The sequence below is a fragment of the Chiloscyllium plagiosum genome, chromosome 7, assembly GCF_004010195.1.
Source record: "Chiloscyllium plagiosum isolate BGI_BamShark_2017 chromosome 7, ASM401019v2, whole genome shotgun sequence".
NCBI lineage: Eukaryota > Metazoa > Chordata > Chondrichthyes > Orectolobiformes > Hemiscylliidae > Chiloscyllium > Chiloscyllium plagiosum.
In genome coordinates, this window is record NC_057716.1 from 43090004 (window position 1) to 43113834 (window position 23831).

At 39.4% G+C, this 23831-nt stretch overlaps 2 protein-coding genes across 3 annotated transcripts in view; one reads left to right on the top strand and one right to left on the bottom strand.

The window, feature by feature from the left end:
- Positions 1–839: 839 nt before the first annotated feature.
- plekha3 (pleckstrin homology domain containing, family A (phosphoinositide binding specific) member 3) lies at positions 840–20235 on the bottom strand. Of its 2 annotated transcripts, XR_006312120.1 has the most exons (9): positions 19904–20235; positions 18449–18565; positions 17984–18139; positions 17360–17493; positions 14734–14904; positions 14518–14561; positions 12525–12649; positions 9533–9760; positions 840–1025 (listed from the first exon to the last, which is right to left on the bottom strand). XR_006312120.1 is itself a non-coding variant. In XM_043693518.1 (8 exons), the coding sequence occupies exons 1-8, from the start codon at positions 20001–20003 to the stop codon at positions 9621–9623; spliced, it is 987 nt and encodes a 328-aa protein (XP_043549453.1). In that variant the 5' UTR covers positions 20004–20235; the 3' UTR covers positions 7690–9620. The 2 variants fall into 2 exon arrangements, 1 of the variants encoding a protein (XP_043549453.1); XM_043693518.1 differs by lacking the exon at positions 840–1025 and having other exon boundaries at positions 7690–9760.
- Positions 20236–20353: 118 nt separating this feature from the next.
- Positions 20354–23831, top strand: part of fkbp7 (FKBP prolyl isomerase 7) — a 21340-nt gene continuing 17862 nt past the window's right edge. Inside the window, exon 1 of the mRNA XM_043693519.1 lies at positions 20354–20700. Coding sequence (XP_043549454.1) covers positions 20501–20700 — 200 coding nt within the window. The 5' untranslated portion in view covers positions 20354–20500. The remainder of the gene's footprint in view (positions 20701–23831) is intronic.

Sequence of the window (23831 nt, forward strand, 5' to 3'; positions counted from 1 at the left end):
AGTGCTTTTAAATCAACAATTTGGATGTATTTGCACTTTCAACATTCTGAAATGACCCAAGAGGAGTTATTTAGCTTGATGTCAAATACTGTCACATAGTTTCAGGGCAGATGGTCAAAAGCTTGGTCAAAGAGGTTGCACCTTTAAGACATTTGTTAAAGACTACATTTAACCAGTTGAACCAGGAACATTGTTTGTCAGCAAGATTTAAGGGAAGAATTCTTGAACCGTGTTTAAGCAATTGCAAGTATGACCACCATTAGTGGGGTAATTAAAATCATGGAACTAATAATACCAGAATTAAGGCGTTTAAAGCAATAGAGAATAGTACATGCATGGAGGAACTAAAGATCAAGGATAAACATATTACAATCAAATCATTGCTGAACCTAGGAGTGGGTCAGACAGCAGAGCTGATATGTGATCAGGCCTTATTATGAATCAGGACATGGACAGTAGAGCAAGTTTAGAGAACCAATAGGCAGTTGTCCAGCACTACACTTTATTATAGAGTAGCGGCAACAAAGGTCTGGATAACAGGTTGAATAGCAGATGAGCTCAGGCAGAGTTGAAATCAGAAACTATTAATGAAATACAAAGAGACGATCATTTTGGCTGTGCAGATACTCATTTATTGTCAAATGTGGTACCAAAGTTTTGAAAATCTGGTTTAGACTCAAACTATTACAAAGGAGAACCGCTGAATTAATATCGACAGAACAGAGTTTGTAATGGAAACTTAGATCCAATAAACAGTCTCATGAATTAGAGACAGTGCAGTTGCTGAGAGTGTTGGTGAAGTGGAGCTGAAAGTCTTTAGAATTGATGTGAAAACTGATTCTGTGTTTTCAGACAGTATCACCATTAGGCAGCATATCGATGAAGTAGAAGGGCAAAGGATGGATCCTTGGAAATGCACCATAGATAATGATGCAGAAACTGAGAAGGGTAACAAGTGATACAAACATATGGGATAAGAATTGAGGCAGCAGAGTAGTCCCAGCCAACCAGATGAGATTTATCTACTAAAAAGAGAAAGAAATTCAGCACACAAATAAATTTCAATTTTATTGCCCTGCTCACTTCCTCTCCCTTCACTATCATAATTAGATTTGTAGCACAGTTCTTCTATTTAAACATTTTCCTTTCCAATGGATATGTTTTCACAAGCATTTGTTAAATTGACAAGCACCGGATCATAGCATCAGAATGTATTTGGATTTTACTCATTTCTTCATTATATGTTTGTTTTAGAATATTCTGGACATACCTGAGTGATTGCCTTCAATTAGAGACCAGCATAATATTATTATTTTAAATTAATCCTGAATTAGCCAGTATTTTCTTGATTCAAGAATCACAAACAGGTATCTAGAACAAAAAAAGCTTTGAGATGAATTTATCACCAACTTCTTTCTTTTGTTCACAATATCAAGGCAGTAAAAAGGATGTGTACATAGATTCTGACAACGGTCTTCGCTATACCGTTCAACCTACACAGCTAACAAATTATCACATCCCTAGTTATTAAATTCATACTGGTATTCTCAAAGTTGAAGCTTATGTTTGAAATTCACGTACTGACACTTCCTAACTCAGAAAATTAGGCATATCAGTACTTTGTTTCCATTACATGGTGGTGTCAGTGATGGACTGGGGTGAACAAAGTTAAAAATCACATAACACTCAGTTATAGACTAACAGGTTTATTTAAAAGTACAAGCTTTTACAGCACTGCTCCTTTGTCAGGTAGCAGTGACTAACTGCCTACAGATTGTGTGCTTTTTGAACAAAACAGAATGTATCTGCAAATGCATATTCACCACATAGACGTATATGTGTGTATGCATACTGGTGGGTGCGAGTGAGGGAGAGAGAAAGTGTGTGTGTACCTATGAGAGACTGTGAAGGAGAAGGAATGAAGGGGTGTGTGTGTGCACACGCGCGAGTGTGACAGAGTAAATGCCTGTGAGAGGATATGTGTGTGAGAGAGAAACAGAGACAGAGTGCGTGTGTGAGAGAGGGTTTGTGTGACTGCGTGAGTGCTTATGTGTGAGAGTGTACAGTGTAGTGCAGTAACCTGTAGTGTGACATGAACCCAAGATCCCAGATGAGGCCATCCTCACGGGTACTGAAATTGGCTATCAGCCTCTGCTCAGCCACTCTACTTTGTTGCGTAACCCGAAGTCCGCCTTGGAGGACATTCACCCAAAGATCCGAGACCGAATGTCCTTGACCGCTGAAGTGTTCCTGACTGGGAGGAAACTGGCAATTGTTCCAATCATCCGTTGTCATGGTGTCTGCATGTTCTCACCAATACACCATGCCTTGCATGTGTATGCACAGGGCTTATCTGTAGGGGATGGCCGTTTTAAAATGTTTAGGATTGCAGCATCGTGAGGTTATCCGTAGCCTTGAGGCAGAGTGAGGTACTGAGGTGCCTGTCCTTGATGGAGATATGTGTCCAAGAATGAGATTAATTCTAAGAAGTTATCCATGGTATGTCTGATGGTGGGATGAAACTTGTTAATATCACTATAATTTTTTCAGTGGCTCTGCAGCATGGGTTCAGAGGAAGAAAATGTTGTCAACATGTATGTCTGGTTTACAGTGTTGGTCAGACATCCTGTGTAGCAAAGTCTTGCTCGAACCTGTGCATGAAAACATTGGCACATTGGGTTTCAAATCTGGTCCCCATTGCTGTTGCGTGTGTCTCAATAGAGAATTTGTTGTCAAAGGTGAAGACATTGTGGTCGAGAATGAAGCAGATGACTTGGAGGATGGTGTCTGGATATAGGCATTGTTGATATTGAGTTATTGTATACGGAGGCTGTTGCAGCAATGCCATCGTTGTAGTGGATGCTGGTGTAGAGTGCCAAAACATCCATTATGATGAACAATGTTCCTGGTTCAACTGGTCTGTGAGTACTGAGTTTCTGTAAGCAATTTGTAGTGTCGCAACAGAAGCTAGGGAGCCCCTGTACAATGGGTTTCAAGATGCCCTTGAAGGGTGTGGTTTGCTAAGTTGACAATGGATTTCCCTGTAGCTGTGCGAGAGGAGGCTTGTCTACTGCTGGCAGTGATGCCAGGTTTCTCCAGTTTCTTGTTCTTGGTGTGCATGGAGGTGGTGTAGTTCCATTACCTCATCTGCTTGGCATTGTCTCGTAACTGTACTGCTCATCAAACAAGTAATTTCCCCTCTCCCTCGTACCCACCTCTATAGGGTGAATTTGTATCTGCAAATACAAATCTGCAAATGCATTGTATTTTGTTCAAAAAGCACACAATCTGTAAGCAGTCAGTCCATGTGACTTTCTATAAATTTCTCCTTTGGAAATAAAAGGTCTGACTCTGGGTTGGAGTCACTAATCTCACATCTTTAATGTATTCTCTGAGCGGAGATGTCATCTTTCTTTACCACTGATAAAATCTTGTCATCTTGGAGATGTGAAATTCTGGGAATTACATATTAAATCAATCAAAACCTACATCCCCATTCTAAGTGATTACAGACTTAACAGCCATCTAGGTTTGTCTAGTACATCACATCAGTTGTATAGCACTTTGAACTTTTACTTATAAATTGTCTTTTGTACCTGCCCCACTAGCTACCTGACGAAGGAGCAGCACTCCAAAAGTTTGTACTTTCAAATAAATCAGATGGATTATAACCCGGTGTTGTGAGATTTTTAACTTTGTTCCCATTACACACAAGAATGTAAGATCTGGAATTGAAGGAATGCTGCCCTTTTATTTGATAAATGAGTATTCAGACAGGGAAGAAGGTAAGAAACCGTAGACAAATGGCAAGAGCAAGCTTTTATTCTTACAATACAGATCGTGTTTTCAGTTTTGTGAATAATTAAAATTTCATTAAAAGTATACAAAGATACTTCAGTTAAAGTATTTCCTCAGTGTCTATACACATAACCAATCATATTTTCATTAGTTATTTAAAAAGTAAATACACCTTAATGTATATTTTGGTCCACTTGGTTGAACAAACAGAACTTGGGGGATTTTGTTTAGAAAGAAACTGGAGCTACAAATCTAAATTACAATTTAACAATACAACATACATCTAGACTTTTTAAAAAAAAAACTACATTCCTACAGTAGATGCTTTATCTTTAACAACTACACTTGGGAGCATTCTAGCACTTGTAAAGTTAAAATCATTAGCTAGTTGGCACAGATATGCGATGGTCATTGAATTGAGTTGTAACATTTAAAGATATCCATCCAATATGATAATTTATCAATTTGAAAGGCAATTTTAAGCCATTTTGCAATCTGTTGTACGATATTTTGATATCTTATAACAAAGAGTGAATGGTTTATTATGTTGTAACATTGATCAATGTCCTTGTGTCAAAACAGGAATGTATTAAAGAGTAATACTTAAATTTGTGGCATTGTTTTCTCCGAATTTAGAATTCATTTTAAAGAAATCAAAAAGCTTCTGCATTTTAAGCTTTTATTTTCTAAATATTATTGGTATAATTGAAAATACTGATTTCCTAAATCACAAACTTTCAGGACCATCTTATCTCGCGCATTATGTTCCCAGTATTCCGACTTTTATATCAGCATGGAAATTAAAGGAATTTAAATGCACATAAGATGTGTTTTCCAAAGTAGTTAAATACAATCCAAGGTTTCATAATTTCATGTAAAACTTGAGTACAAACAGGCTGGAATCATATGCTGCAAAATATGTAAAATCAAATCTGGCTTTGCAGAGTGGGATATGGCACTGGTGAGAATTTGCTCAGGAATTAATGGAAAATTGTGAAAACTGCTCAAAAATAATTATAAGTCACATGTAGATACAAAAGATTGCAGATAAAATATATGTCGTGAATGGAATTCATTCCATGTATAACCAATGTGTGTTAACTTGATTTGAAAAGATGTCTTTTGATGGCTTAGGCAGAAAATATATCAACATAAGTATTCTCATTTTTAGATGCTCTTGACTATACTGGAGAACTACTTTAAGAAAAACTGGCTATTTATATTTAGTTTTTTAAAAAGTGCCACTGACAAAAAGATGTTTTGAAGATTTTCATTTTGCACTCAAGACAATTCATAGTAAAATCAATGTAAAGGGGAACAACATTCTTTTTAAACCATGTGCTAACACGCTGATTGGTTGGCAGATAGACTAAATGGAACAGGCGTCACTTATAGAAAATGCACTAGTTAGATGATGACTGACATTACTAACTGCGTCCAACAAGCCCATGCATGTAAAACTCTTAATCACATTGCCCAAAATTAGATGAGATTCTGCAAATAACAATTGCGAAATAATCCAGATTGTGCTAAACATTATACTGATAAGCAAGTTAAGATGGTCAGTCAGGCTCAGAGTGTAGTATATTTTACTGTACTGAAAGTTATTTGTATTAATATATATGTTCCAGTTACTTGCAAATAGAAAGAACATTTACACAAAATATGCCTGCTTCAGCTAAACAGAGTGGGTGACAGCCATTCTTTGGTTCATTCTTCTGTACAATGCCTTGATCAGTTAAATTTAAACAAAGATTGACACATGACAGTCAATGCTGAAAATGAGTTGCTGGAACAGCGCAGGAGGTCAGGCAGCATCCAGGGAACAGGAGAATCGACGTTTCGGGCATAGGCGCTTCTTCAGGAATGAGGAAAGTGTGTTCAGCAGGCTAAGATAAAAGGTAGGGAGGAGGGACTTGGGGAAGGGGCGTTGGAAATGCGATAGGTGGAAAGAGGTCAAGGTGAGGGTGATAGGTCAGACTGGGGTGGGGGCGGAGAGGTCAGGAAGAAGATTGCAGGTTAGGAAGGCGGTATTGAGTTAACGCTCCGCAAGTAGGCGGCCTGTCTCCCCAATATAGAGGAGGCCACATCGGGTGCAGAGGATGCAATAGATGATGTGTGTGGAGGTGCAGGTGAATTTGTGGCGGATATGGAAGTTTCCTTTGGGGTCTTGGAGGGAGGTGAGGGGGGAGGTGTGGGCACAGTCAATATCCATTTAATTGGTACATTCTCCATGGCAATGCCTCGACAAGAGCTCACTTGCCAACCAATCAGCATGTTCTTTTCACAAAGTATATAAATGTCATTCCCCTTTACATTGGTGTACTGGCAAATTGTCCTGATGAGTACAAGATGAAAACTATGACAAAAATGGTCTTTACTTTCCTGCAATAGTTAATCTCTATTACCCAACAACATTTTTTTAAAAAAAGTTACTATCAAAGCTCACAAAATGTTTTATACGGCTACACAAATTAGCTCACAATTATTAATGAGAATTGCATTTATTCAGATTACATAAACCTGAAAACTAATCTTATCAATAGGAATGAATGATTAGCAAATCAGTATGCCAACATTTCACTCCCCTACATCACCCAGTTTGAAATAAACATTCAGAGTTCAAATATTATTCAAACTATCAGAATAGCAGTTAATATCACTATACTTCCTATAAACTCTCTTCAAGTTCTATTAAAGTGTAAAGGCCTAATTTATTGGTTGATCATAATTAGAATAGTTGATTGTCACAACAGCTATATTAATATATATGGTACATACAACAGTTCATCAGAATTCCATAATATTCAGTCACCTCTACTTAGCAATGAAAAGCAGAACAATTTTGACTGTGTTCTCCTGTCGGAAGAGAATGTGTTTTCCCTCATTATTTTCTCAATGCAAATGAAATTTCAAGCTTGATTGAAAGTATTTTCAGAAAAGTTTAATTTCTTTATATGAAGTGTCATTAGAAAATAACAGATAGTAGTCTGCAACAAAATCTATGTCCCATGCTGAACTAGCACATCCTAAATGGGTACACTGACATGGCAAAATTATTCTCCTAAAAGCTATTTTACATTCATAGAAAGCAAAATTAACATTCTACACATTAACATTTCTAATCAATCGTGTTGCAATCTTAATGGCTCAGCATTACCTAGTTATTAGGATTAAAATACTTCAAAATGCCCACCCTACAGTGCATTATGCACATCTTTCCTTTTGAGTTTGCTTCATCTTTAATTCTCCAAATCAAATGTACTGAACTTTAAAATTCTAAAGTAACTATTGTACAATGAAGTATAAAGATTCAAAAAAATGTGGTAATATTCCACTTTCTCAAAAATCTCACTAATAAAACTTAGTGTTAGATCTTTCCTCATCCACTCACTTCCCTTCTTTCTTGAAAGTTAAATATTTTTACAGACATGTTTTGGGTCCAATCAAATCCAAGTGGCGATATTTACATGTGAGCTGAAACAGCCCATGTCAACAGACCATTGGACCATAAAGTATGGGTTAAAAATCATGGTTGGGAAATGGCAGAGAGAAATCAGGAGTGAGTTTAATTACATCTTCATCCACATCTACATATACATGTTAAGAGAAGAGGCAAGGTCAATAGCAATTAATAGTTGAAATACTGATTAATTTTTCCCCAGGATATCAAGCTCAATCGTACTTTCTTCTTATTGCTCCTGCAGACCAGTTAAAACAAACCAGGCATCTTAATCTTAGACAATTTTTTTCCATTGGATACAGTCACTTAATTAGTGGTGAAGCTGCAAAATCATATACAGGCATAAATACTCAAATTGATGCCTTTGCAAAGGTACTACTGATATAAAATTGTGTTCATTTAACAATAGAATTTTCCATACAAATTCATAATATTCACAGTATTTAATATTCATGTAAAACATACACAGAATAAAATGGCATGGTTAACAGTTTACATTCATACCTGACAAATTGGTTCTAGTAACTCCATCATTTATGGGTACTTATAAATGCTAACATTTTTACTTACTTAATACTTTCTGAACCTTTAAAAGCTGGAGTTGCTTAATAAACCAAAATTAGGTAATTTTTGGACTTTGTAATAGGGTTTGGAAGATTAAAGTGCTTTACTTTGCACAATGAGTTACAAGTCAAAGATATACACGTATTACTTTCAAATAGTGCTAACATGCTTGAAGTTGAATTCTCTTACATATTGCTCATAAGATTATATTATCCTAATTGGTTGTCAATCATCAGATAAAACATAAATCAGAGTTTGAAATATTTTGATAATTTAAACCTATAGCAAAGAGGATTCTGTTAGTTTAAAAAAGCTTGGAGTGCTATCAATCTTAATCATTGTTTAATATGTGGCAGAACAAAGATTATGTACACTATTTGCTTCCTTTTGTTTGCTAAAATAAGCAATTTCTCTCTCCCAGTCTCCCTTTCATAGAAGAAACTGGTGTCCAGATTAAACTACACTGTTAAACAAAACTGATCAGCATATTTAAAGCAAGGTAATGTACAAAGAGGTTTCTTAAACCCCCTTTTTTTTGGCTAATTGGTTGGTAAATGAACTGGCATCCTAAAATTAAAAAAAAAACATTCTTGGAGAAATTTGGTCAAAGCACCCTCAGCTATTTTTTCTTCTAATTGAAACACACTTAGTTTGGACAGCATCTTGGCAAGAGCTAGATTTTGCACCTCTAAAAATATCTAAATCCTTCCCACTTGACAGAGACAGAAATGCAAGAACTTTGAAAGCTTTTAATTGCACAACCAGTTAAATCTTTGCAAACAGACAGGAAATAACTGGTCAAGGGAGGAAAAGTAGCAAGGAAAGTAATTACGAATGACAACTCCTTTTGACCAGCAATTAGTAACACTTACCTGCCACCTCATAAATAAGCTATCATAGTTACATCAATTTCAAATAGAAGTTCTACCATTTGCCTCAGTTGAAGATAAAGATTACATCTACACTGTTGCTAGTTAAATTTTGCCTCTGGATCTCCACTTTCATTTATCTACTTTTATTGAATACAAAATACACTATGTTCATTGACTCCGCTAAATCGCATACACTTTGAATTGGGAAGAATTTACTTGTGTATCTTTTACAAAAGATTTTGTAATAGTGCAGAACACATTAGTTATAACTTTATGTTCCAGAAACTGTTTCTACAAGAATTCAAGTTCTGGTATAACCAGTACTAATTGGCAGCTACTAGAAAAGATGAAGCACAATCCAAACCTCATCCTAAGACAGTGTACAGCACTGATGCATGTAACAAAGATCCTATTCAAAATGTACAAACAACAAAATTAAACTAAGGGTCAAAACAAAAATCCACATTTAATAGCAATTCTTCCAGAAGACACACTCCCTCTGGATAAACAGGTGCAAGGAATGGACATGTTCAGCCCCAAGGATTTAATTCCTGGCATCAAACCTGTCCCGGCAACAGTCAGAAAAGCATTGCTGTGTTCAGCCCAACCAAGTATTTTTCCAACCAAGTTACACTAACTTTTAATTACGCCATGCACTGTATGGAGACATTCTGGACCAGACCAACAATTGATTACACAATATAGTGTAGAAAAAAAAAGTTGTCATCTGCTGAAAATATATAATAGAAATAAGGTTAGGTAAGCTTGTCAAGCTTCTGATTTTATGCATTATAAAGTGCAGAAAAAAGTCTGGGAAATTTTAGAACCACTTTACCTTATTGGAATATATAAATGCCAGCAGTAACTGCATAGCAATATTAGCGGAGTGACCATCTTTTCAATCCATTTTAATTCACATGTTTTCAACTTAAAAGTGCAACAAAAGGACTCTCTGTCTCAGATAATTTATTCCTTGAGTTCTCAATATTTTCTTCTGGAATGACCACTGGAGGGAATTCACCATTTGCAGTAGGTAAGGAATTGCAAGAAAGCTGAGCAGTCTCTGTAAAAAGGTTGAAAAATAAAATTTATAATCTTGGTTCAGTGTAAACACTCCATCTCCATAATGTTTCAGTTTGCCTTTCACAGAGCTGAGAAGAGACAGTTTTAAAAGCACAGACATGCTTACTCAGCAAAATAAAACAAAGAACTGTGGATGTTGGAAATCTGAAACAAAAACAGATTGCTGGAGAGAAACAGCACATCTGGCAGCATCTGTGAAGATACAGCAGAGTTAGCATATTGAGTCCAGTCGGTGACTCTTCTTCACAACTGTCAATAGCTAGGAAAAGGTGCTCTTTTTGTTGAAGACTGGGCATAAGCGTAAAGAAATGGAAGAATATGTTCAGGATCTAAAATTATTCAAATCTTATATTGAATCCTGCAGGCTCCACAAGTGCAAAATGAGATGCTATCCTTCCAGCTTCTCGTTGGAGCACTGTAGCAGGCCTGAGACGGAAGTGTTAGTCAGGGAACACAGTGGTGTGTTGAAATGGCAGGCAATTGGAATCTCAGGGGTATTTCTGCCAACAAGATGAAATTGTTCCACAAAGCGGTCTCCTAATCTGCGTTTCATTTCCCCAGTGTAGAAGAGACCACGTTGTGAGCAACAGATACAGTGGACTAGATTGAGAGAGGTGCAGGTAAATTGCTGCTTCACCTGGAAGGTGTGCATGGAGCCTTAATCAGGAAGTACAATATAAACTCATTATCACCGACATGTTCCCAATTATTAGGTTTTTACTCCTGAGCATATGACCATGCATCCCGTTGTCTCTGGACTCCATCTCCAGCTATCCACTCATTCCTTTCCCATTCCACACACACACAGCTGCTCTAGGTCTTCAGCACAAATACCAACTTTTCCAAGCTCTCTTCTGAAAGAGGGTCACTAGACTCAAAACATTAGCTCTGCTTTCTCTCCACAGATGCTGTCAGAGCTGTTGAGTTTCTTCACTAATCTCCATTTTTGTTTCAATTGACCCAATATTTTAACGGAGTTCAACCTTTATAACTGGTAACTCAGAGTTTCGATCACTGGTGCAATTTAAACCCACAGAACGCTCTGAACAACAATCTGGCTAAGGGCTTCTGTACTGTTAGTTCATTGCTTTATTTTACATTCAATTAGTGTCATAAAGTGGCAATTGAATCCTAAAAGGGTCGTACATAAGAGTATAAATTGCTGAAGAAACTCAGCAGGTCTTGCAGCATCTATGCAGAAAAAATACAGTTAATGTTTCAAGGCCAGTGACCTTTTTTTTTAAGAAGTAGAAGCAGCTAGGAAGAGGGAGTATTCATACTGACTGGTGGTGATTGTGGGGGGTGGAGGATTGTGGGAGGAGTGAGCAGGTAGGTGGAGAAAAAGTAACATACAGAAAGAGTGAGAAAAAAGGGTAGGCAGACAAAGGGATTGTTAGATAGTAAGCCAAGAAAGAAGCCTGTCTAAGGTGAGCAGGACTTTTACATAGCTGCATACCTGAACAAGATGTGGTAGTGAATTAAACACTAAATTAAAACAAGTTACAGCAAATACTAGAGATTGGAAACAAACAAAAACAGAAATTGCCAGAGAAACTCAGCAGTTCTGATTCCTTTGACTACTTTTCCCTTTTGCATCTGAGAGTAAAGTTACGAATGCTTAAATAAGTCTATATTTAATGGTATCTTCAAATTGTGAAAGGACATCTGCTTTGTCCATATGAGATTTTGTTGATGATTTAGAATTACATGGAATACACAGCACAAAAAAGGTCAATTTGGCCCAATGTGTCCATGATAGCATTCATGCTTTATTGGAGTCTCCTCCCACTTTCCATCTAAGTCTAGCATTGTAACCCCATTCTAATCATTTTCATATACCTCTCTACCTTCCCCTTAAATACACCTAAACTATTCACTTCAACCACTCTGGTGTAGTGCGTTCCACATTCTCTCCACTGTTTGGTTAAAGATATTCCTTTTGAATTGGATTGCAGTGTGGCCTCTAGTTATGCTCCTTTGCCTGAATGAAAACATTCTCTTTGTATCTGCCCTATCAATAATCTTTCATTATTTTAACATTTTGGATAGTCACTCTTATAAATTCCATTATTATACTTTTTTTTCTAGAGTTTATTATTTTCTCAACTTTAGTAACAATTCCATTACTTTCCTACCACTAATGACTGGTCAAAAAGCCTATGGGCTCTTAATGCAGCCGCAATCCCCCAACTCTCTTCTGGTGTTTCAGAAGGGTCCTCCTCTGGCACTCTTAAGTGGTGGCAACCATCCTCAGGTTCTCCTCTACCCCACTCATGTGGTTGTTTCCCCGTCCCAAAGCCATAGTACCCACTGTCCTTTCCCTCATCACTCCTAATCACAGACAGACAGTCAATGAGATTGTCAACAGATTCTACAGAGAATAGGTGAGTGACTGCTACCCCTACGTCAAGCAGAGGACAGAATTCAGAGATGAAAAAGTTTGAAATCAACCAAATGGCAACAATTATTCATCCCTAATTTTGACAGATGAATTGCACTTAGTGGAACCTACTTTAGTTTCAAGAAAAAAGTTAAGTGCTCTTATTCCATTATGCTCTGCTTCACATAATTGCCATAGAGCTGTTCCACATTGAAAGCAGTGAACAAAATAACCATGCTTTTCAAGATTTACAGTTTAAATGATTAGAAATATAAATGTTTCCAGAGTTAAGTTGGCAAGTGAAAATTCTAAATTTTATTCTAGGAATAGCATTAATAGCTTATTGCAAGAATTACATGCTTACTTTGTGTGTATTCCAGAGTGCTATCGCTATATGATTCAACACCTGAATATCCCGATATTGTCTTGGGTACTTCCTCATGTGGTGTCACAATAACTGCTTCTTTTTGGTAAATTGTGTTCAGTTTCCTATTGAAGACAAAATTGAATTTCAACAAAAAAATGTGAAAGAAAAATTCTAAAGAAATAAAATAATTATTGATCATTAATAGAAATGACTATTAAAAAGCTTATTAATAATATCAAATATTGCCTTTTTGGGTAACAAGCAGAACTAGACACAGGAATCAGCCACAATTCATGATCATTAGAAAAAGGAGGCAAGCAAAAGGAATTAAGTTTAACTTACACTGACATTAGATTACTTGGATTACTTACAGTGTGGAAACAGGCCCTTCGGCCCAACAAGAACACACCGACCCGCCGAAGCGCAACCCACCCAGACCCATTCCCCTACATTTACCCCTGCACCTACGGGCAATTTAGCATGGCCAATTCACCTGACCTGCACATTTTTGGACTGTGGGAGGAAACTGGAGCACCCAGAGGAAACTCACACAGACACGGGGAGAATGTGCAAACTCCACACAGTCGCCTGAGGCGGGAATTGAACCCGGGTCTCTGGCGCTGTGAGGCAGCAGTGCTAACCACTGTGCCACCGTGCCGCCCACATTGGTCACAGCCTAAAAGTTGGCCTTGCCAGATTTCACATGAAATGGGAATCGGAAGGAAGCAGATTTTTATCCTACATTTCCTCCTGTTACAACTTAATTTTTCCTCTCTCCCACAGTCTTATCCCTTTCCCCTTTCCTTCTTGTTCTCCTGTTTCTAAACAATTAAACCCTTTCTCTCACTGTCGGTTTTATTCTGTCCCCTCTTACTTCCAGAAAATAATCCATGAGACTTTGTGCTCCAAATATTTACTTATCCAAAAAGAAGCTCAGGAAAATGAACAACGCAAGAGCAAATCTGCTTCAGAAAGCTGGTGAAAGTGCATCCAGTTATCTTAAGGCAGCACCACGTCTCTGAGATGGCAACCTAATGCAAGAACCTTTAAATGGTACTACCAGGCTGCTACCCAATGGGGAGCCACCAACCCGTTCCAGTAGCTCTATATCGACAGCTCCACGACATTTTACGTGAATATCGAGAGGCTTTTTCTGCCACCTTCTTATAGCAGCCAACATGCCTTGTCTGCTACCATTTCGACTTTCGGTCCTGACCAGCCAAGTGGAACTGCTACAGCTGCTCTGGTGCCTGCACTCTTACTTAGCCCCGATTGTCATCGCTATCCAAACAGCAAGCAACTGACTCTCAGCACAATCTACCATATTGCCAAGAACTTCCCCTTCTACAAGAGCAAGGTGGGTTGGTAGAACTCCATCCACTACAATTTGCTTCAAGGTGGTGGCTAGGAATGGGAATGCTCCAGGTGAGAGGCTCCATCCCTAATGCTAGTTGCCACTCTTTTCTGCATGTGAAATTCTGCAGATCTGAAATCACAGTAGAAAGCCTCCTACTTTGAGCTGGCCCAAAGACTCAGTACCATGGCTACAGGACTCAGGTTGCTGGAGGCTACTCCAATCACAGACTTGTCCTCTCCCATGTTTGCTGCTGATAAGCTGCTGAAGTTCTGCAGGTGAGCCTATATGGGACAGAACGGGTGTGTAATTGCTGACGCAACTACTTGTAAAAACTATGAATGACCTGTAAATTAAAGCAGACATGAGGCCACATGAAATCTCCAGCAGGCCATATGTGGCCTACGAGCCATAGGTTGGACATTCCTAATGTAGTGGAATTAAGAAAGCAGCATTACTGCAAATTCCAATTATCAGCAAATTCTACAACATGCTCATATTGAACAAGTGATAATACTGGTAGGAATACTGGGCTAAAAAATATCATTGCAAAGGTCTCATTTTTATCAATTATCACAATTATCTGTGGCCAAATATAATTTGCATCAACCAAATAACCAAATTCTTTTCCCTTACCTATCATAAAGAATAGTACCAGGATGACTAATGGATCGTTTTATCTGTAACATCAAAAAGAAAGTTACAATGTGAGTATCATCTAAATTAGTTCATATTATATCTCAATTTACATTAAGAGCCAGTCACGAAAATACAACATTTTACCAAAAAAGGTAGACAAAATGTAAATATATTACTATATGTATTTTCTTTTTAGTTTTTATAGACTCATACCCGAACCATCTGAACAAGTGATGGTGATACAGGAGAGACAAGTGGATCAGCGAGAGAAAACTGGAACATTTCTGGCTTAAACTTGGCATTAGCTATCTTCATACACTCATCAAGAGTTGAAATGAAGGTATTGCAAGTAGCACTGAGCAAGGATGAAGCTTCATTCATGGTCTGTGAAACAAAAACAAAATGTTACTTAAATATACATATTTCACAACATGCTTTATCAATGATCATTGTTTATCCAGAGCCGTCCAAATCCCAGAAGTCACCACAGTCCTATTGTATGAGAGGTGCCCTTGCATTAGAAAGGAATGACTGGTGGTTTAACTTGAGGATCGCAGTGCCTAAAGACAGGGGGAAAGATAGAGAAGGAAAGTTCTTCATGGTAAGCTCAGCCAGTGTGGGAATTGATATTGTATTATCGCAAATCAGCTATCCAAACAACTGAGCTAACTGACCCGCTATCTCAATCCTAAACTGCATAAGAACCTAAAAGCACCATTGTTTTACACAATTCATTGACTCCACACAAACTTTAAAAAAGTTCCAAAATACGGGGTAACCCTTTACCCTCTTTATACTACTTTAAACAAACACAGCTTTTCTTCATTCTGGAGGTCTAAGTTGGGCAATTGCTCATTATTTCCCAAAGCTGTATTAGAAATTTAGCCAAACATTTTTATCTGATAGCAACATAAAAAGAGTGCTATTTATTGTTTTGTATGATGATGAGAGAAGTTGTGTGGCAGTAGAGTACACTTCCAGAGGGAACAGTTAAGGCACATACTATCAACTTTATATTTGATAGCTGGATGTAGGGATATGGGTAGAGGATGCATAAACATGAATCCTCCAATATCAACATCCTGGGGTTTAATAGAGAGGCTAGGAATACTGCAGTGAGTTTTTCACCTCTTAACTCCCAAAGCCTGTTTGCCATCTGCAAAGCACAAGTCAGGAGTGTGATGGAATATTCCCCAGTTGCCTAGATGGGTTGAGCTCCAACAACACTCAAGAGGCTTAGCACCATTCAGACAATTGGCATGACATCCATTAATGTCCACTCCCTCTACCACCAACTCTCAGTAGCAGCAGTGTGTACTATCGACACAATGCACTGCAGAACTTCACCGAGGATCCTCAAACAGCACCTTTCAAACCCATGATCAGTTCCATCTAGGAGGAGAAGGGCAATTGATATATGGGAACACCACCACCTTTAAGCTTCCCTTCAAGTCACTCACCATTCTGATGGAAATATATCATCGTTCCTTTATTGTTGCTGGGTCAAAATCCTGGAATTCCCTTCCCAATGGCATTGTGGGGCAACCCACAGTAGGTGGACTGCAGTGGTCAAGAAGGCAACTCACCACTACCTTTTCAAGGATAACTAGGGACAAGCAATAAATGCTGGCCAGCCAGTAATGCCTACAATGAACACATATATATTTTTAAAAAAAGCAAGTTTTTGGATAAAAGATGAGGACTGAAGCCCTGTGGCTAGCGGTGTGCCTCAGGGGTCAGTGCTGGGCCCATTACTGTTTGTTACCTATATCAATGATTTGGATGAGAATGTACAAGGCATGATTCGTGAGTTTCATAGAGTGTGGTGCTGGAAAAGCACAGCAGGTCAGGCAACATCTGAGGAGCAGAATTGACGTTTCAGGCATAAGCCGTTCATCAGGAATTGGTAATTTTGCAGACGGTAAAATAGGCGGTATCGTGGACAGTGAGTGAGGTTTTCAAAAATTGCAGCAGGGCCTTGATCAGCTGCGGAGGTGGGTCGAGAAATGACAAATGGAGTTTAATATTGATGTGCGAGGTCTTGCATTTAGAAAAGTCAAATCAAGGTAGGAGTTTCATGGTGAACAGTAGGGCCTTAAGGAGTGTAGAGGAACAGAGGGATCTTGGAGTTCAGGTACATGGTTCTCTGAAAGTGGAGTCACAGGTAGATGGGGCGGTGAAGGCTTTTGGCACACTGACCTTCATCAGTTAGGGCATTGAGGATCGAAGTTGGGAAGTTATTTTGCAGTTGTATAGGATATTGCTGAGGCTGCACTTGGAGTATTGTGTTCGGCTTTGGTCACCTTACTACAGGAAGGATGTTATTAAACTGGAAACAGTGCAGAAGAAATTTACAAGGCTGTTGCCAAGACTTAATGGACTGAATTATATATAGGGAGAGGTTGGATAAACTAGGACTTTTTTTCTTTCGAGTGTAGGAGACTGAGGGATGATCTTTTCGAAGTGTATAGATCATGAGAGGCATGGACAGGGTGAATGCATTCAGTCTTTTTCTCAGGGCTGGGGAACCAAGGACTAGGAGGCATTAGTTTAATGTTAGAGAGAACAGAATAAAAGGGAACCAGAGAGGCAACTTTTTTTTAAACATAGGATGGTACATATACGGAACGGGCTGTCAGCAGAAATTGTTTGAAGCAGGTATGTTAACAACATTTAAAAGGTATTTGGACAAATACATGGATAGGAAAGATTGAGAAGGATATGGACCAAAATTTCAGGGAAATGGGTTTAGCATAGATGTACATTTTGGCTGGCATGAAATCGGATTATACACCTACACAAGCAAAATTAATATCAGTATACCTCAGGCATATCATACCTCAGGAGGGGACAAACTTGGCTGGTCTTGTTTGACAGACTCTTGTATTGTATGAACTTGCTGCATCAACAAGTCACAGTACAACCGAAGTTCTGACATCTTCGTTTTGAGAGACTCATTGGTTTCACTGATTTCTAGATAATTCAGAAGTACACAATTTACAGATAAGCCAAAAGATTAACTTGTCAATTTGTTCAGCAAGAGCAAATAGAATAGATTGACAAGGAATATTAGTGCAGTGCCAAGGTCAATAGCTCCATTTAGTTTTTTTTCTCCCCAATAACATAATTTGCAAAAAGTTACATTTGTTCAACTTGGAGGGCAATTAATTTTTTCAACATGTATTTACAAGGTTATGGTCATTATGTTCATTACCATTTTAATAACACAATTTCAACTCAACAACTTTTTGACTTAAGGAAACAATTTTACATAAACATTTCCAAATGGTTTTAAGATCTAGCTATGCTTTTCTTTTGAAAAAAAACACAATATAATGGACACAAGAAATAATGCAAACGAAACAGAAAAATTAAACTGATTTCATGATAAAATGCTATACAAATCATGAACAGCAGAAAGCTTTCTGTGTCATTTACAAATCCTGTCTACAGTTAATGTTACCTTTTTCCTTTTTAGTCCTGGTATCTGTGAGACATGCTTTTGAACTTCCTAATGCCACCAACCATCTCTGCCTTTCAGCAGCATTGACTGATTTCACATAGAAATGCTGCTCTCCAGGAATAATTAATTCCATGCGTGTGCTATCTGTTGAATGTACTGATTTAAAAAGAAACATGTGAAATGCTCCAGTGATGTATCAAGAACAAAATACATACACATTTTCTATAAATATCTAAATCAAAAATGCTAGTAATGTAATTTCAATAACAAAGCAAACTCCATGCAAAGTATCTGATAACTGATCTGTTTCCAAGAGCCAATCTTCAGCAAGTATATTTGAAACCAATGTTTAGAATATCGCACTCTTAATTCTCAAAAGCAGAACTGAAGCAGTAATTTATGAAAAAGAACATGAAAAATCTTTCATTTATGATTTTTTGACTTGGAAATAGCTTTTTCCTCTACCTTTAATTTCACATACAGCCATTTTGATACTTCCTTTGCTTCCTTTGTTAACATCATCCTGAGAATCATAGTAGGAAAGTATGCCATTATCCAGGACAAACCAACGAGGTTGCCAACCTAGGACAGTGTTTAAAATCTTGATTAGGGCAAATTTTTTGAAGCACCAAAGTTCACAAGACAGGAATTAATTAACTTTTAATGCTTTTAGAACTAACCCTATTCAAATATTTTTAGCTGGTATGCAATAGTTGAGACTTTGATCGCAATCTGTATAACACAAATAAAAGAAAATTTTAAACATTAAATATCATTGATGCATATGTGGTGTATATCCCAGAGAAGTGGAGCATGTATTAATAAAGGACTAGGTGCTGCTCTGGGACCAGGCTCAAATCTAGAGAAAGATTAATTATATCTATTTTTCTACCAGATGTAAACACCTATGCAAACTATGTGGGTTGACCAAACCTCCACAATTAAACTCCAAAATGAAAATGCTACTCTCACACATTTAAATTAGGGTAAATATTGCTTTGCAAAATAAAAACAAAATTACTTCAGAACAAGATGTGTTACCCTCTTAACCTAGGAGTATTTGATGCTAGCACTGGAACCCTAAAATAGAAATGTGATCTGTATACCTCACTTCATTTTGTACATTTGAAAAGGAGGCCTCTCGGAGCAGTGCATTCGAGATTCCCATCATCCTCAGAGTGAAATTCTTTTTTTCCTCAAATTCTGTCTGAACCTCCTTCTCCTTACCCTAGAAGTATGGCCCTTCATGGCTGATCCCTCAACCAATGGTAACAGCTGCTCCCTACTCACCTTATCCATATTATTCAACCTAATGCACTCAATCATTAACCCCCTCAGCCTTTTCTGCTCTAAAGAATTCAATTCAAGTCTCTCCTTATAGCCCAATTTTTCCATCCCAGGCAACATCTTTGTGAACCTCCTCTGTACCCACTTCACTGCGATCACATCCTTCCCGTAGTGAGGTGACCACAACTGTACACCGTACTCCATCTGTGACATAGCCAACACTCCGTACAACTCCAACATTGCCTCCTTGCTCCTATACTCTATGCCACGACTGTGATTCTACTATGTGTCCACGCAGTTCCCAATGGAACTCTGAACTACACATTTCTCTGACAACCGGAATCCGAACGATCCCAGAAGAAACGTGCAGTAGCGGCGGTTCGGGGGAAACTTGGCGATGCGCGCAGAATTGTCGCAGGAGACCTCGATAACCCTGAACAGCTACTTCTACCGAACGGTTACGGTGCAGAAGGTAACCGTTCGGCCCGTCGTCTCTGAGCCGACTCCTTCCCAAGATTCACCAACAGGACTGCCTCTGGTAAGATCACGACTGTTTTCAGCCAGGCTCTGTACCAGTGAACTAACTTCTTTCCACTGAGATAGCGGCAAGCCCCTGGGCCTGGCTCCGCTCACCCGTCAGGTAATTGGTCCACTTGTACAGGGTCCCTTCCATTTTCACATCTTCCGATTCGCTGTCACTTCTGCACCCAGGTCGCCCAGAACGTCCACACATTCAGGCCGCGCCCGCACAAAACCCCGAGTGGCCCAGCCCGGCCCGCGCTCTCGCTTTCATTACTGCGCGGGCCTCGATTCGCCCAGAGCCCTGGCTTCAGACATAAACCCCTCGCTCGGCACCATCTCGACGAGCAAGCAGATCTCCTTTAACCTCCAACCTCTAACCTCCGACCTCCCACCTCTGCATCGAAAGCGTCCGTCCCCACAACACGGGAAAGTAGGGTGGGAGTGTCGGTCCTCGGAAATCGCACCAATCGGAAAATGCGCAGCCGCAGAACCACAGGCGGCTCGCGGAAGTGGGTGGGACGGTATTGCATCACGAATGGGAACGGGCGAAGAGGCTAATTGACAGTTGAGCTGGCCAATGATGGAGTGGTGGGCAGCCCGCAGGTGGTTGTCCCGGTTACAGGGAAGACGGAGACGTGGCAGCAGAGCTCGAGCTTTTGGTGTCGGATTCGACTGTGGCCGTTACTCCACCACTTGTGTCTGTCCGATATGTACCGTTATGGCACTTCGCTCTTTTACACGCTGGTTTGCACTATTGTCTTCCATCATATTTCCGCGAAAGTAGCTGAAGAAGTAAAGATAGAGGTTATATACCGGCCAGAAAATTGCCCTGTGAAGAGCAAACGTGGAGATGCTCTTAATGCTCATTATGATGGTTACTTAGAAGACGGGACGCAGATTTATTGCAGGTGAGCTGTCCATCGGAGAGTTTTTGTCAGCGCTTCTCATGTTTAACAGTGTGTGTGCGCAAATGCCAACAAGTTCGTCATACATGTTTAATTTTATTTTGTAAGTTTGCTACGAACTTACCTTCTGAACTTTTTAAAGCAACCTGTTAGATTGATTCAGAGATGAGGGGAACCCCTTTAGATTTGTGCAGTTTTGATCTATACTGTTTGAAGTTTAGACGAATAAAAGGTCTAATTGAGATAAATGAGATGTTTAAGGGGATTGACAAAGTCAGGCAGACAGGATGTTTCCTCTAGTGGGCCAATCTAGAATGAGATTAAGATAAAAGGTAAAAAATGAAAGAACTGTGGATGCTGTAAATCAGAAACAAATAGATGTTGCTAGATAAGCTCAGCAGGTCTCGGAACATCTTATAGAATGATAGAGATGTACAGCATGGAAACCGACCCTTCGGTCCAACTCGTCCATGCCGACCGGGTATCCTAACCTAATCTAGTCCCATTTGACAGCACTTGGCTCATATCCCTCTAAACCTTCCTATTCATGTAGGACCTACCATTAAGTGTATATGATCTGCTCTGATTTACTTTTCCAAATGCAGCACATCACATTTATCTAAATTAATCTTAATCTGTAATTCCCCAGCTCATTACCCATCTGATCAAGATCCCATTGTACTCGGAGGTAACCTTCACTGTCCACTACACCTCCAATTTTGCTGTCATCTGCAAATTTACTAACTATAGCTCCTATGTTCGCATCCAAATCATTTGTATAAATAAAGAAAAGTAGTGAACTTACCACCAATCCTTGTGGCACACTACTGGTCACAAGCCTCCAATCTAAAAAGCAACCCTCCTCCACCACCCTCTGACCTCTACATTCGAGCCAGCTCTGTATCCAAATGGCTAGTTCTCTCTGTATTCCATGAGATCTAACCTCACCAACCAGTCTCTCATGAGGATCCCTGTTGAACGCCTTACTGAAGTCCATATAAATCATGTCCACCACTCTGCCCTCATCAATCCTCTTCGTTACATCTTCAAAAAGCTCCAAGTTTGTGAGACATGATTTCTGACACACTAAGCCATGTTGACTATCCCTAATCAATCTTTGCATTTCCAAATAAATGTAAATCCTGTCCCTCAGGATTCCCTCCAACAACTTGCCCACCACCAATGTCAAGTTCACCTGTCTACAGTTCCCGGACTTTTCCTTACCACCTTTCTTTAGTAGTAGCACCACATTAGCTGACTTCCAGTCTTCTGACACATCACCTGCGCCTATTGATGATACAAATAGCTCAGCAAGGATTCCAGCAATAACTTCCCTAGCTTCCCATAGAGTTCTAGGGTACACCTGATCAGGTCCTGGGGATTTATCCAATTTTATGTGCTTCAAGACATCCAGCACTTTCTCCTCTGTCATATGAACATTTTTCAAGATGTCACCATCTGTTTCCCCACATTCTATATCTTCCATGTTCTTCTCCACAGTAAATACTGATGCAAAATACTCATTTAGTATCTTCCCCATTTTCTGTGGCTCCATACATAGGCTGCCTTGCTGATGGGCCCCATTCTCTCCATGGTTGCCCTGCTGTGGAGCAAAATCAGAGTCAACGTTTCAGATTGTATGGCTCGATCTGAAACATTAAAGAAGGGTTACTCAACCTGAGAAGGTAACTCTGAATTTGCTCCACAGATGCTGCCAGACCAGTGGAACATATCCAGCAATTTCTGTTTTTGGTTAGGATAAAGTGTAAAATGTTTAAAACAAAGATGAGGAGAACTTCTCTCAAAATGGTCAATGAATCCCAGTGTGCAATGGCTGCTGAGATGTTGAGTAAATTTGAGGAGGAGATAGATTTTTAATTATTGTGCTGAAGGGGTATGGAGAATGCATAGGAAGGTGGAGTTGAAGCTGAGGTAAGATCAGCCATGATCTTGTTAAATGGCCAAGTAGACATTAAGACCAGAGCAGGTCATATACACTTAATGGTAGGTCCTATATGAATAGGAAGGGTTTAGAGGGATATGAGCCAAGTGCTGTCAAATGGGACTAGATTAGGTTAGGATACCCAGTCGGCATGGACGAGTTGGACTGAAGGGTCGGTTTCCATGCTGTACATCTCTATCATTCTATAAGATGCTCCGAGACCTGCTGAGCTTATCTAGCAACATCTATTTGTTTCTACTTTTGTTCTTATGGTACAACTCAAACCTCAAAGAATTTTAATCAATTTGTGAGGGGTGATTTCTTGTTGACTCTGCTTGATCATATGTATTTCTAAATGCTTTGCTACTGCATCCATGATAATAGATGACAACATTTTCCCAACAACAGATAGTAAGCTAACTGGCCTGACAGTCATTGTTTTTTCATTTCTTTTCCTTTTAGAGATGTACAGCACGAAAACAGACCCTTTGGTCCAACCCGTCCATGCCGACCAGATATCCTAATCTACTCTAGTCTCTTTGTTACATTGATAGTTTTTTTTTAAGATTACATTACAGTGTGGAAACAGGCCCTTCGGCCCAACAAGTCCACACCGACCCGCCGAAGCGCAACCCACCCATACCCCTACATTTACCCCTTACCTAACACTACGGGCAATTTAGTATGGCCAATTCACCTGACCTGCACATCTTTGGACTGTGGGAGGAAACCAGAGCACCCGGAGGAAACCCACGCAGACACGGGGAGAACGTGCAAACTCCACACAGTCAGTCGCCTGAGGCGGGAATTGAACCCCAGTCTCTGGCGCTGTGAGGCAGCAGTGCTAACCACTGTGCCACCGTGCCGCCCAGTGACCCCCCAGGACAATTCCAGAATATGAAGATTCTTGGAAGGTTATTAACAGTGCATCCATTAACTCTGTAGCTATGTTCGAGGAGAAAGTGAGGTCTGCAGACGCTGGAGATCAAAGCTGAAACTTTATTGCTGGAACAGCACAGCAGGTCAGGCAGCATCTAGGGAACAGAAGATTCGACGTTTCGGGCACATGCCCTTCCTCAGGAATGAGCAGAGAATGTTCAGCAGGAGAAGATAAAAGGTAGGGAGGAGGGACATGTGCCCGAAACGTCGAATCTTCTGTTCCCTAGATGCTGCCTGACCTGCTGTGCTGTTC

Bases quoted from the DNA above. Each gene is read 5' to 3' on its own strand.
- plekha3 (XM_043693518.1), bottom strand. From the start codon at position 20,003: ATGTGTGGACGTTCTGGGCGACCTGGGTGCAGAAGTGACAGCGAATCG. The intron at 18,140-18,448 runs GTAGAGGAAAAA...TTTTTAAATCAG, and splicing joins GGCTGTATGTGAAATTAAAG to TACATTCAACAGATAGCACA. The intron at 12,650-14,517 runs GTAAGGGAAAAG...TGTCTTCAATAG, and splicing joins GGTACTATTCTTTATGATAG to GAAACTGAACACAATTTACC.